The sequence below is a fragment of the Thermobia domestica genome, chromosome 9 (genome assembly GCF_964235325.1).
Source record: "Thermobia domestica chromosome 9, izTheDome1.hap1.1, whole genome shotgun sequence".
Lineage (NCBI taxonomy): Eukaryota > Metazoa > Arthropoda > Insecta > Zygentoma > Lepismatidae > Thermobia > Thermobia domestica.
The window spans coordinates 35,608,248-35,622,509 of NC_137462.1; the positions used below are offsets into that span (position 1 = coordinate 35,608,248).

Below are 14,262 nucleotides of genomic sequence, written 5' to 3' on the forward strand. Positions count from 1 at the left end.
TAATATGTGCAGTGTGTACGCGCACATCAATGTTTGTATGTATTCGCAACTGTGTTTGTGTCGCGTTTTTGCTTTCCCTTGGATAATATCTAGGGGACTCCCTGCATACAGGTTAAGTTTCAGAACACCACTCGAAATAACTGTTGAAAAAATTTTCACTAGCTTTTTCGTTATTGCCTTCCAAAACATTTGCGGTAGTAGACATAACAATACTTACCATAGGAGAAGTTCCAGACCACCAAAATCTTCTCAAATCTATGTCCTATCGGAATTGTAATTTCATCATTAGGTAGTACTCAAAGCCCTGTTTAGTCACTGCGGAGAGTACTATTAAAAAAAATAAAGAAGAGTCAAGCTATATATCGTATACTATAGTATAGTTAATATGGTGATGTCAGTTAATAATAACAGGATCAAGGCATGTAATTTACTTTTTTCAAACATGATATTCATTTGATTACGTAGAATTAAACAGACTATCTACCTCAGGTACTGTACGTCATTTCCAAATGCCAGAACAATCAAAACTACAATACACAGTTGATCAAGAGGTAGCCGTCTGCAATCACATATTCTCACCATAGTTCAGACAACGATTGGATTCTATGGCGTAATCTGAGACGTGAAGAAGTCCTCGATTGCACGTTGTACAGCCCGATCCTCAGGGGAGGCCCAGAATTGCAACTCTTGGAAAGCATGGCACTGTCCTTTGCGCGAAAACATTCTCATACATGAGGAGCCCATGCCTGTTCACTTCTGGAAACTTGCGGCTGGACAAATTTGCGGTATATTTAGTGGAGTCCAGTAAAGATCTGCATTGATGATTTCATCTAGCCTGAGATAGGCATGATGAATCACACCTACCAAAACAGTTGTATCTTCTATGGATAAAGCCAGTGGCGGATCTAAAATTTAAAAACTAGGGGACAGCCAGAACTCAGATTATGATAGGTATATCATGAGTTTTCTATAAACTTCCAAAAATGTATATAAATAATAGCTTACATTATTTTGTCATTCAAAAACTGGGGGGCCTTAGGTGCCCCGACCCTTGGCTAGATCTGCCACTGGATAGAGGGCTGGTTTGCGACACCGTTCAGGACGTTGATTACAACCCAATTATTGCTCTGACAATTTACGATTGTCCTTGGGGATCCATATTTAATCCAATTTGACAATTTGATGATGCAGAAAACCTTCCAACAAGTTCCACAACACTCAGAGAGCTGAACACTTCCAGATAGTGAGTCTTGTTGGCTGGTGTCAACTCATGTGGCACCCATGGATTGAACTTTTTCACCTTAGCAACAAATCAAGACATGCAGAAAACAATTTACTTGTTCACTAAGTGCTGAATGACAGTGGCATTATATGCCTAACTTGTCTACAATCACACGAACACTTTTCCGAGCTCTGTGTTTCCCAGGGTAAGTTTCAGCAATGTTTCCTATTTTATGCGAACATGATGTTGGGCAGTGCTTATGGGCTTATTTTGCAATACTATATGATCAAAACGAAATTCGATAAACCAACGGCCAACGGTATATTCATTCGCCACTCCTGGCTTAAATGCATAAATAATGTTTTCTGCGGTCTGCTTGCAGAATGTTCCAGTATGAATTCGTAAAGAAAAATCACTTGCAATCGTGTTCTCCATGATTAATTTTCGTAAGATTATTCAACAACACCGCCTCATGATAAGTGACGACATCTACATTCATTTGGGAGGGGACAAGCAGAGGGACATAAAAATTTTGGGGAGCAATTATATTTTGTATATGGAAAATAATAGTTTTGTATTACTTCGTCTACATCACATGTCTCAGTGCAAGGTATAGCCAGCGTGATGGGGGTGCTCGCTCCCCTCTAATGTTCTCACTGCTCCTACTAAATGCACCCTAGCAGACGCGGCTCAACAATGTAATCACAAAGATATGTGCTTTCCCAATTAATATGAAGAACAATTACAAAATATAGAATTTATTCCTGTATACGAATGCAGAATGAACGAAGAAAAAAATATTTTAATATGAAGTTTCCAAACTTGATTGATGTCTATGAGAGATTTTGCAACATAGTGTAAGTTAGGATGCTTAATGTTACTCTCTGATCACATGTTCTAGTTTGGCTCATTTTAGCGATAGCTTACCTCACAGAACAGCTCTTTAAACGCTTGCCTTTACGTACAATTTAATCACACATTTTTCGTGTCTGATAAAAAGAATTCGTTTCTGCCGGTAAATGTGACCGTAGGGGAAAACAAAGCGGAGCTTAAGCTCTGTGGCTGTGCTGACGCACTTAATCCAAGCGAAGTGGGATGGAGTTGTTCCGCTTCTCACACACCGTCATTGCCGATGTGACTTTCGTGTTGTAGAACTCTGCAGCTGCCACTATACCCTATTCTGTTTGCTGGACATGTACAGACTTTGCGACGTTAGACACGTGACCTTAGTCCATTCATGTTGTGTTAATGAGCGAGTTTCCTACCAGACGTCAAAGCGAATATTCATTTGCACAAACTTAATACCTATCACAAGTAAACAAATAGAAAAAAAAAAAAATGTCCCTATACGCGAACAGGAAGGAATTGCACAGCTAGATTAACGCAAAAGCGAACGACAGGTTTAATTACTGATACTAAGCACATTTTCTGGAAAAAATAAACAAAATTATTTTAAATACGAGAGAGAATAAGAGAGAATCATCGTGGCACACTACAAAAATGTCGAACTCGAACGCTTTACTATAACTCGGAAATAGTGAGATGACTAATCAATAGTTATGAATACTATATACAATTTCGGTTCGGTTTTATAGCACACAAGTGCACAATAAGTGGTAGATCCGTATGACGATACATTTTACTCAACATCCACGACACACTTGTTTGATTTTATTATTATTATTATTATTATTATAAATTATAGGGCTAATAATGTAATGTAAGACTGTAAGTTTCTATCAAGTAGATCTAATGTCTCCATGTAGGACTGAGTGTTATTGCTGACGCTGGAGGCATTGATTAGTACAGACTGTCTAAATATTGATTTTGACTAATTATTAAATGCTTCATGATTACTAATTCATGATGATTAGAACAATGTTGGAAGTTCTAAAGAAGGTTGGGTTGGAATGGAAAGATCGAAGACTCATAACGAACTTATACATGAACCAACAAGTAATTGTTAGAATAGGGGAGGAAATGACAAACGAGAGTGCAATTGGAAGAGGAGTTTCACAGAGATTCTGTCTCTTGCCTACATTATTTAATATCTAGAAGAAATACTGAAAAAGAGCCTGCAAAATGAAGACAGCATCCCAATAGGAGGCAGAATGATTAGGTGTATATTGTTTGCAGATGGTACGGCGCTTGTTGCAGAATCTGAAGAGAAAATCAATAAGAAGTCAAAAAACTTGAAGAAGAGCTGCGAAGAATATGGGAAGAAAATAAATGTTAGAAAGACAAAAGCCGTGGTGATTGGAACAAAGCGGTTGGTGTCAAATATAGAAGGGGAGAAAATAGAACAGGTGTCTACTTTTCGATACCTGGGTAGTATTATTAGTGATGATATGAAGTGGGAACGTGAATTAAAGACAAGGATAGTAGCTAATGGCGAAAGAAGCATTTAAGAGGAAGACAGGGGCGTACCAAGAGCCGGGCAACTCGGGCGACTGCTCGGGGCGCCAGAACGACCTCAAAAAGTTAATTTTATAACCAACCTAATACTTATCACACTGACTACTGACTTTTTTGTTTTGTTTCTATTCTTGTAAAGTAGCTTCAATTACATCATATTTTTTTTTCATTCCACCATGGAAGACGAAAGTTTAATAGTACTAGGGGGCCTGTATCGACAAATAGAGACATGGCATGTAGAAGAAACAGTGAAGGGAAAGTTGGTATTGTTTATGGTTGGTATGTTCTTTGTGAACTCTTTCCAGGCAGTGAAAGTTATTGGATTTTATATATGTTACTCTTTTCAAGTGGCAGTGGAGGGGAAATAATGTTATTGAAATAACTATACAATTTATCATATAGTAATAATCATATTACCATTAGTAGTATTCAATAAATGCTGTTCGATATTGTTTTTATTTATACATATCGGTATATAAATAATAATAATAATAACACAATGTAATTGATAACATAGGCCTACGTATAATTTTAGGTACTAAATGTACCTATATCATGTATTTGAATATTGGTTTTTCTTTTTGAAAAAGGGTTTACTGTAATACAATGTAAAATATAGGCTAGGACTAGGAGGGGGCGCCAAAAAGTCACTTTGCATGGGTAAAAATTTTGCACTTGGTCCGCTCCTGGAAGAAGGATTTTGTGAGACCTTAAACGAAGAATTGAGATAAAGATTAACAAAGTGCTTCGTGTGGAGTATTGTACTGTATGGGTGAGAAACATGAACATTACGCAAAAATTATGAAAAACAACTGGAAGCTTTCGAAATGCGGGTGTGAAGAAGAATGAAGGGAAGTGGCTGGGTCGAGCGGAAAACGAATGAAAGAGTGTTAGAAATGTGGAGGAGAAAAGAACAATTTTAGATATTATTAAAAAGAGGAAGAGAAACTGGTTGCAACATTGGCCAAGAAGGAACTGTATCATAGAGGGAGAGGGCGATGACTACAATAAATGGACGATATCAAAACAGAGAAATCGTACGTGAAGGTGAAGAGGTAAGCGGAAGACCGTGAAGCATGGGAAGTTGCAGCAAGTGACCTGCCAATAATGGCAGAATACCTATTATTATTATTATTATTATTATTATTATTATTATTATTATTATTATTATTATTATTATTATTATTATTATTATTATTATTATTATGACATTCTAAACTTTAGAGACACATTGATTGGAAATCACTGCCATAGATAAATTGATTAGCAATATTTATGAAGCACCGATATGTTAAAATAAAGATACTAAAATTGCAACTTCCTCGAAAAGTATTTGGTTGTGTCAGTAGCGTAGCCAGGATGTGTGTTTGGGGGGGGGCACATATAGAAAAATTACAAACATAAAAATATATATAAAAAATACAAACATCAAAGTGCCAAAGTACATAGCCGGACCTCTTTTCGGGGGGCGGCCCCTCTGCCCTCCCTTCCCTACGCCACTGGATTGTGTGGCGTAGGGAATATTCCAATAAAATGTCACAATATTCCAATAAAATGTCTGCTTATGGATTCCTTGGTGACAGCTTGAACTCTTTCAAAATACACTTAGAAAGTGTCAATCAGATTGCCAACGTTATGAAGATATCCGAAATTTATTCATAATATGTTTTTTTTTTTTTTTTTTTTTAAAAAAAAAAGCATGGTTAGCCACATAGTAAATTAATATTGTCGATCCATTATAGACTGAAATAACTACACAAAGAATAAAGATTTATGGTTCATTTAATTTATTGAATCAGAATAAATTCAGGAAAAAAGAAAAACAAATTGGAGGTACTAAGTGTTAAAATTAGTAAAATCTTCAGTAATATAAATGTCAGAATATTTCTGATTAATTGTATTTTTGTAAAGTCAAATACGTTTCTAATGTAACAGTGTAATTTACAAATATGTATGTAAAATTTAAACCATACATTTTCATCCATATTTGGAAGATGTCGATTATATCCATCTCAAAAACAAAAACAAGAAAATATTAAAATAATATTATTACCTAACTGTACATAAATATAAAATGTCACTTTTAATTGTAAAAAAAAAAGTGTAAATTTTACCCAACAAATATATACAAAATAAATAAATAAACAAATAAAACAATTTTCATAATTTAATTACTTTTTGTCTAGAGAATTAGATTGATCATAGTAGAAGTATCCAACCAAACAGCATGCTTAATAAAAATTGTTTCTCCTTATTACTTCTTAGCCTTTTTCTTTGCAGCTTTAGCAGCTGCTGCCAACTTCTTGGCTTTCATCCTTTCTGCTTTGTGAGCTTTGAACTTGTAATAGTAGCGTTGGATTAGCCGTGCTGCTCTGTTCATACGCATTTCAGAGATCTGTTGCCACAAGTCCTCTTGCTGATACATCGCTTTTTCTGACATTAACTCGGTGTATTCTACTTCTTGCTCATCAAAAAGCACCTGATACGAAAACAAAAAAATAATAAAACATTTTGTTTTATTAGAGTAAAATGAAATCTTTATCAGTTTAACGTCTTACGATTATGCCCTCTAGGGTAAGATGGAAGATTTGGTGGAATTAGAATGTGGGAGAAAATGGGAGTACTGAAAGAAAACCCACGGATACAATGTTTCTACCACAAACTTACATGGCTGGGGATCAAACCAAGGACCTTACGTACCAGAGGTAGGCAGGCACTCTACCACTGAGTCATCATGTTCCATGTTTTATTGGAGTAGCTCTTTAGACTTAAAAAATGAAATGAAATCTTTGAGTTTTTCGTCCCACGGTTATGTCGGTTAGGCTAAAGGAGACGGTGATGATGAGTAATGAATGAAATGGTGGAATGAAGAAAGTGGGAGGAAACAGGGGAATCCCGAGGAAACTCACGCACACGGTGTTTGTCCACCACAAAGTTCACTTGGCGGGGGCTGAGATCGAACCCGGGACCCCAAGCACCAGAGGTGAACGCTCTACCACCGAGTCACCGCGGCCCCTCTTTAGACTTAAATATCAAAAATGAAGTATTTCAGTTTAACGTCCCACTAGTATGTCCTCTAGGCTGAGACGGATGTTTAAAGTAAGGAAACGATGGAGGAAACGGTGGAATGAGAATGTGGAAGCAAATGGAATATCACGAGAAAAACAATAGACATTCCCCACCACAAAGTTACCTGGTCGGAGATCGAACCAGGAATCTCACATACCACAGGTAAGCGCTCTACCACTGTACCATCATGCTCCCAGACTTAAATATCAGCAACATATGAATTGATTTACATGGAAAATTATTTTTCTTGTTTTGTTTAACAGAATGAACATTTTATACATAAACCTTCCGCGTCGCGAGAAGTCCACGAAGTGTGTAATAGAACAACATTTAAACCATATTTATTCTTGCAGTAAATTGTAGTGGAGTCTTGTAGAAGAAATAATCAAACGCAGCTCATTAAAGTTTCAGTTGAGTAAGGAGTAGGAAAATGATTTCCATATAAATCATTTAATCAAATTTCGAAGATGGCGTCTGAATCGAGCAACTTGAAAATAAGCAAAACTTGGAAGGTGGTTTTATTTTTATAAATATTAATGCTTTCCTTCTTATTATACTGTATATACCTAGGTATATATATAGTTTTTATTCTCCAAAACTTGAAACAATAGTACCCAACATTTTCCAGACCAAGGAATGGCTATTTATGGGGTAGTAAGTGAGCGCGCTCATTTGAACTAGTTCATTGAAACCGGCTCGTTTTCGTGGATTTATCGTGGGCTAGCCCGTTTTGAAAAATGTGAGCGAGAGTTGAGCTTAGCTCGAAATATAGGTGAGCTTGAGCGTAAAACAACGCTCAATTTCCGTTATCATTATTTTCACAGAATATTGTAATCGATCATTTATATTGTTGCTGATATCCGTTTTCTGAGATACGTCCCCGCGTAGCGCAGTCGCTAACACTCTTGTCTTTGGTGCGAGCGGTCTCGGGTTCGATTCCCAGTAGGGACACCCGAAGCATTTTCAACCAGCCATCCTAAATGAGGTTTTCCTCATTCGCATCAGGCAAATGCCGGGTTGGTACCTAAAATATAGGTCCCAGGCCGCTACCCTAATCCAGTGGCGCAGAGTGCTATGAGACACTGAGACACTGTCTACCCTTTCAAATTAAAAGAACATGGTTTTAGAATTTCTTAATTAATAAGAATCAATATACATTTCATGTTGTAGAAAAATATAGAAATAATAGGGTCCGTGATAGGTTGGTTAATAGCAATAGTGGTAGAATCTAATTTGTAAATAATTTTAATTTTCAAAACTGGGAAATTCAAGTTCTGTCTCCGTCAAACAGGTCAGAGAGAGACATCAAGAAGTCTGTCTCAACGCGGCTGAACAAGTCAGTGTAGCTCCTACTTGAAAGTTGCGCGCGCATGTGGCTGTGTGGGGTTCTCGCTCGCTGAAAGAACCTGGCAATGAGACATGTTTCAGCTGCAGTGATACCACACTCAGCGCAAATGTACTATTGTAAATCCAACATACTTTTTCCTCTTCTTTTTAGATATTCAATCATATTTCAGAGAAAATTTCAAGAAATAGAAGAAAAAAAAACAAATTAATAACTACCGGAACAATTTGCTGAAAGTTTTATGAATACAGTACCAGTAATTCATATAAATTTTCCACGATTTAGCTTCGGCTTCTTTTTAATCGCAATACCAGAGTGTATCAACACTGCGAAAGGCAAAAGCGAGCGCAAGATGTTTTATAGTATGCTATTCTGTTGTTGCTTTTAAAATCGTTAGCTAACTTTGTGTGAATTTGGATACGTGTGTTACTTATGTATTATGTGAAAACTAAATGATTAGATATAGATTTATTGCACCAGTTGTTATTAAATAGCATGCTATGTTGTCGTATGAAAATTAGTATCAAGTTTAAAACATAACCAATTTCTAAGCTTACTTTTTGAATCAGAGATAACACTTTACAAAGCCTAAGCAAATAAGAAGATATTACATAGGAAGTAAATTATTAATTCAATTTAACGTATCCAGTGTATATACTGAGATTCTTCAGAATGAATAAATATCGGTATGCCTGTTTGATTTAATCGTTGAGGGCTTTGTTGATCAAAATTAAGTCTCCATATGTTATATACAGTAGTGCAACCTCGCAAAAATCAGTTTATAACGAAATTTGGTTAGGAGTTTCATATTCCTTTCCATCACCGAAGCTGTATGAGACATGGCCCTACAACTTAATGTTGGTTCCGAACTCGAGAAGAAATAATATCTACCAGGCACGCACCCAATTTTTTGTTGGGAGGACGGAGTTGCCCACAACTTTTTTACAAAAAATAAAATGTATACCTATATGCTAACTCCACATTTGTGTAGAAAGTGTTCTAGAGACCCGACACTGAACAAAAGGTCTGCCCGAGCAGACAATTCCTAACTCCATTCATGGCGGAGGGGTGCAGGGTTCGGGGGATCCAAGCAGCGCCTCCTAACTTAGAGTTTTCTGGGGGGCAAGCATTAATACGCATATTTGGGTCTCCTAGAAAAGTTGTTTTTCTAATTCTTGGGCCCCTTCTTTCCAACTTTCTCTTACTCTTTATGACCCCCTGGAGCCTGTGGGCCTTCAAGTACGACAAGGTCTGCGGGGCCGTTAGTTACACCTCTGGGCTCGTTCCATACATGACAAATTAATTAAGGGGACAATATTGATAAATCTCAAAGCCACACGAATAAATATTATCTCTAGGGCCCCTAATAGCAGACATTTTTTTACTAAAATGGGCCCACGACTCTTTTGTTTTGTTTCCTTTTGTGTGCTGTTTTATTTATGTAATGTAGTGAATCTGTTTGATGCTTCATTTATAATTTCATGTTCGTATCGTATATAGAGTAAGAAAATTTTGTCTTAAAATGGGGCTCCCTCGAACGGTGGGGAGCTTCTCTGGGACAATTGCTCCCTGCCCCCCACAAGTTACGGCCCTGGATCCAAGCCACTACGTCTATGTAGTATTGAACGGATATTATTCTGCACTCGACAAGACAAGTAACTGTAAAGTACTTTCATCTATATTTTCAGAAAAAAATATGGAACTACATTGTTTTTATAAGAGAAATAGTACAGATGATATGTAAGATCAAATTTTCATTCTACATCAATAATTTCTCTACTAAACAAGCATAGTTTTATTAAGAAAATTAATAAAAGTATATTGACTTAAGAAGTTTTGGGGATGTCAGAACCCGGCTGACTTCCCTCCCCCCTCGTGGGTGCGCCTGTGCTGTCTCCCCTTTGCGAAAGTTAACGCTACGCTACTGCCCTAATCCTTCCTTTCTTCCTTTTCCTCGGATACTGTGATCGCCGAGGAACATCCCTCATATGTAATGGGCTAACATGGCTAGATGCCGAAAGCCCAGAAATCTAATTCCTAATCCTAATCCTAGTGACGGGCTAACATGGCTAGATGCCGAAAGCCTAGAAATGTAATTCCTAATCCTAATTCTAGTGACGGGCTAACATGGCCATAGATGCCGAAAGTCCAGAAATCTAATTCCTAATCCTAGTGACGGGCTAACATGGCTAGATGCCGAAAGCCTAGAAATGTAATTCCTAATCCTAATCCTAGTGACGGGCTAAAATGGTCATAGATGCCGAAAGCCTAGAAATGTAATTCCTAATCCTAATCCTAGTGACGGGCTAACATGGTCATAGATGCCGAAAGTCCAGAAATCTAATTCCCAATCCTAATCCTAGTGACGGGCTAACATGGCCATAGATGCCGAAAGTCCAGAAATATAATTCCCAATCCTAATCCTAGTGACGGGCTAACATGGTCATAGATGCCGAAAGCCCAGAAATCTAATTCCTAATCTTAATCCTTCCCAATCTTTGAGCAGAGACTTAAAATTTTAATATTGTCATTAAACAAGTGAAGTACATGGAGCCTAGCCTAGAAGTATATTTATTTCAAGTAATATTTATCTAATTGGCGGAATTTGTTTATATTTATTCTTCCAAATTATAATATGATAGTTAAAGTGGATACTTTCAAATACCTAGGATCAATATTAACAGACGAAAATCATATTCACGAAATAAATGCCGACCAAAACCAGGGAATTCGTGTTTTTATTCATTTCAAAATTTCTTGTCTTGCAAATTCTGTCGAGGAGTTTTAAGCTTAAAATATATAAAAAAAAATATAATCATGGCTGTTGTTCTGTATGGTTTTGAAACATGGTCGCTTACTCTGAGGGAAGAACATAAGACTGAAAGTATTTGAAAAGAAGATCCTAAGACGAATATTCGGACCCAAGAGGAACGGGAATGGGGAATGGCGGAAACTTCATAACGAGGACCTACATAATTCATACGGTTTACCCAACATTGTTAGGGTCGTCAAGTCTAGGAGGCTTAGGTGGGCAGGTCATGTAGCTAGAATGGAAGAAAGCAGAACCGCGTTCAAAGTCTTGACTGGAAGACCAATCGGAAAACGACTATTAGGAAGACCTTGGTGCAGATGGGAGGACAATATTAAGATGGATCTCGCAGAAATAGGAACACAAAGTAGAAACTGGATCCATTTGGCTAAGGACAGAAGTCAGTGGAGAGCTTTTGTGAACGCGGCATTGATCCTCCGGGTTCCATAAGCCCTAGAGTTAGTTAGTTAGTTTTTAGTTATATGCAGACCAAAGACAGAGAAAGTACCTTCGCTTGTCTACAATAGGCATCTTACTTTTAAGAAATTAACAAAAATAATAGAGGTATTGTTCTGACAGCATGTCTTGTGTGAGAAAAATCGTCACAATATCTGAGATTACATCAATGAATATTTATTGTTATCACGCCCGCAGCGAGCCATAGTTTGGGGAACAAATATGTTAGTAAACTGTATTCCACATCGAATATTACTAAACTGTTTTTACCTTAACCTAGGCGCAGTAAGTGTGGAAATTCTTAATACTGCTCTTATTAATTTAACAATTGTAAAATTGAGAAAGATTGGATTAAGTGAGTATGGTACTTTTTAATATTTAAAATTATTTAAATAATAATATTCAAAAATTTATTAAAATGTACAATAAAAAGAAATAAAATAAAAAAGGTATGAACTACCGCACTGAACTTTCTTATTTCAACTTAATTAAATCAAGGGTTAGGATTAGGAATTTGAGATTTGGGTTTTCGCCACCTACGGCCATGTTATTTCACCACGTATGAGGAATGACATCTCTCAGCGATCACTGCCCTGGGGAACTGGATAAAAGAAGAAAGGAATGGAGTGCTTGGTACCATTACTTAGGTAACATCCCAGTAGTTGCCCGGTGTGATTGACGAAAACTTCACTCAGAATGGCTAGACTGAAAAAGCTTTTTTACACTTTTCGACCGAGTGTTCTCACTGCTGGTAATCAAACCTGGGATCGCTCGCATAAATCAAGTGCTGCAATTATTACTAAAGCATCAAATGAGGATTTCGAATAAAATACGAATTAAATATTTAAATTCAAAAATGAATGCAAAACATTGGTGTGAAATATCCCTTTAAATATTTCTTCAAACACTTTCCAGTGTTTGGAGATATCAATAAAAAATATCGTCCGAATTCTCTTTCTCTCTCTCTCTCTCTCTCGAAAAAAAAAACGCAATTCCATTGGTCCACGTCATAGATGTCCATGCAGTCGACATCTGCCTTTGCCCAGCATAGGTAGTGTGTGGAACTGCATAATTATATATTTATACAACACTCCAGACAACGGATATCTACAGGGTGTCTGGTGACGAAGTACAGATATTTTCGGAGGTGCTAGAGCAGGTAAAAAGTTTGTATGAACATATGGTCTATTCCCCCTGGTTTCCGAGATCGAAAGGGGTAATTTTTGAACTCCTGAAATCTGCTAAGTTTCAGTTAATTATGTATAACACGCCCTGTATTTGGTGTAAAGACGAAAATTATATCTTATTCGAAAGGTAATGAAGTAAGTTTTCCGACAGTATACAGACTATTGCAAGTATGCCTAAATGAGGAAAGGGACAGAGGGAATTAAAAAAAATCGCTCTAAAATTCCCACCTTTATTTAATTATCTCCTGTTATTGAGTGGAAACTATCACCAGGGCAACAGAAAAACTTCGGTGGATACTACACTATGCCGAAGATAAACAGTCCCTAGTAGCAAGAAAGTTTTCGGCCAGTTGGCGCGTACTTGGCTTTTGGCTTTCTACGCTTGCGTTTGAAACGCATGCTTTTATACAATCTGCCTTTTGCTGTACTTGCAAGCGATGTTTTAGACCCTTCGCACAGCGTCATATCATCACAAGCCGTTTATTGGCTATTGACTTGCCTTGACTTGAAAAACGCTTTCGTCAAGCTTGAATGGAACACTAAATGCAAGGTTGCTCCCATGTAACTTCGTTCCTGGAATCCAGCTTGCGCCATGCTTGCACATTTTCCAATCAAGTTGGATGCAAGATTGGCTGACTTGCAATTCAAGCTTACAGCAAGTGATTTGCAAGTTTTCTCTGTTATTAGCGGTATTATTGGCTATTGAATAATTTCAGTTCACTCTGATACCTTCTGTACCAAATCAAAAATATTATTCACAGGATACAGAGGTGACCTTACCATTTATTTACTCCACTGGCTAGGTTTAGAAGTATATTTAAATAGATATACTCTCAACCTCTAATCATTTCCATTAATCTTTTTAGCCCTAATTTTTTGTTACTCACCAACTTTTGTTTTGCACTATCTTGTTCGTACAAATTCTTGTAAATGCTTAGTTTGAATTTTAATATAACGCTAACTATAATACAAGAACCAGTGAGACCTTGCATTTGCGCGCATTTGTGCACATCATAATTTTTTCACTGTGTAAATCTGTGTGTGAAATACAAAATGGCATCAATCGAAAATATCATTGTAATCTACGTAATTTAGAGACACGAAACACATCATTAATTTTGTTTTCACTAAAAATAAAGCAGCTTACCTAACTGAACTTCATCCATCTGATAGCGCCTAGATGTACTATCAGGGTTGCTACCGATCTGAAGAAATCTATTTCCCTGACCTTTGGCAGGAAATTCCCTGACTTTCACGACAAGTGTCGGATGACGTTGACATATAAATAAGGAATAAGTAACGGAGAATATTTATATATGAGAACATTTATTCTATAGAGACAAATAGTAATCAATTGCTCATACATACATTCCGCTTACCACCCATAAAAATCTAAGCAACGTTCCATACTGTGATCATTAATGGTTGGCTAAGCTGAAATTGGTGTACAATTAATGTTAGAAAAAATATATTTTATGAAATTTCTGAGACTTTCCACTATTTTCAGTCCTTTTTCCTGACTTCCCTGACAAGTAGGAACCCTGTGTTTTCATTATGCATAGCTTAATGGCAACACATGGAAACAATAAAGAAATAGTGAAAAACGATTTAGACAAGATCAAAAAATTCAGACATTAAAAAAATCAGGCATTTTGAATCGTCCAAAGCAGTTCTGCTAACCTTGAAATATAATGTATACATAAATTACCGCCAGGCCCAAAGCAATTGAAAAAGCGATACAGTACTGCGTAGCTGTTCA

At 36.9% G+C, this 14,262-nt stretch overlaps 1 protein-coding gene across 1 annotated transcript in view; it reads right to left on the reverse strand.

Moving 5' to 3' along the window:
* Positions 1-5,661: 5,661 nt before the first annotated feature.
* The window catches only part of LOC145694562 (dynein regulatory complex subunit 10-like), a 57,607-nt gene continuing 49,006 nt past the window's right edge, over positions 5,662-14,262 (reverse strand). Inside the window, exon 5 of the mRNA XM_081770894.1 lies at positions 5,662-6,116. Coding sequence (XP_081627020.1) covers positions 5,892-6,116 — 225 coding nt within the window. The 3' untranslated portion in view covers positions 5,662-5,891. The remainder of the gene's footprint in view (positions 6,117-14,262) is intronic.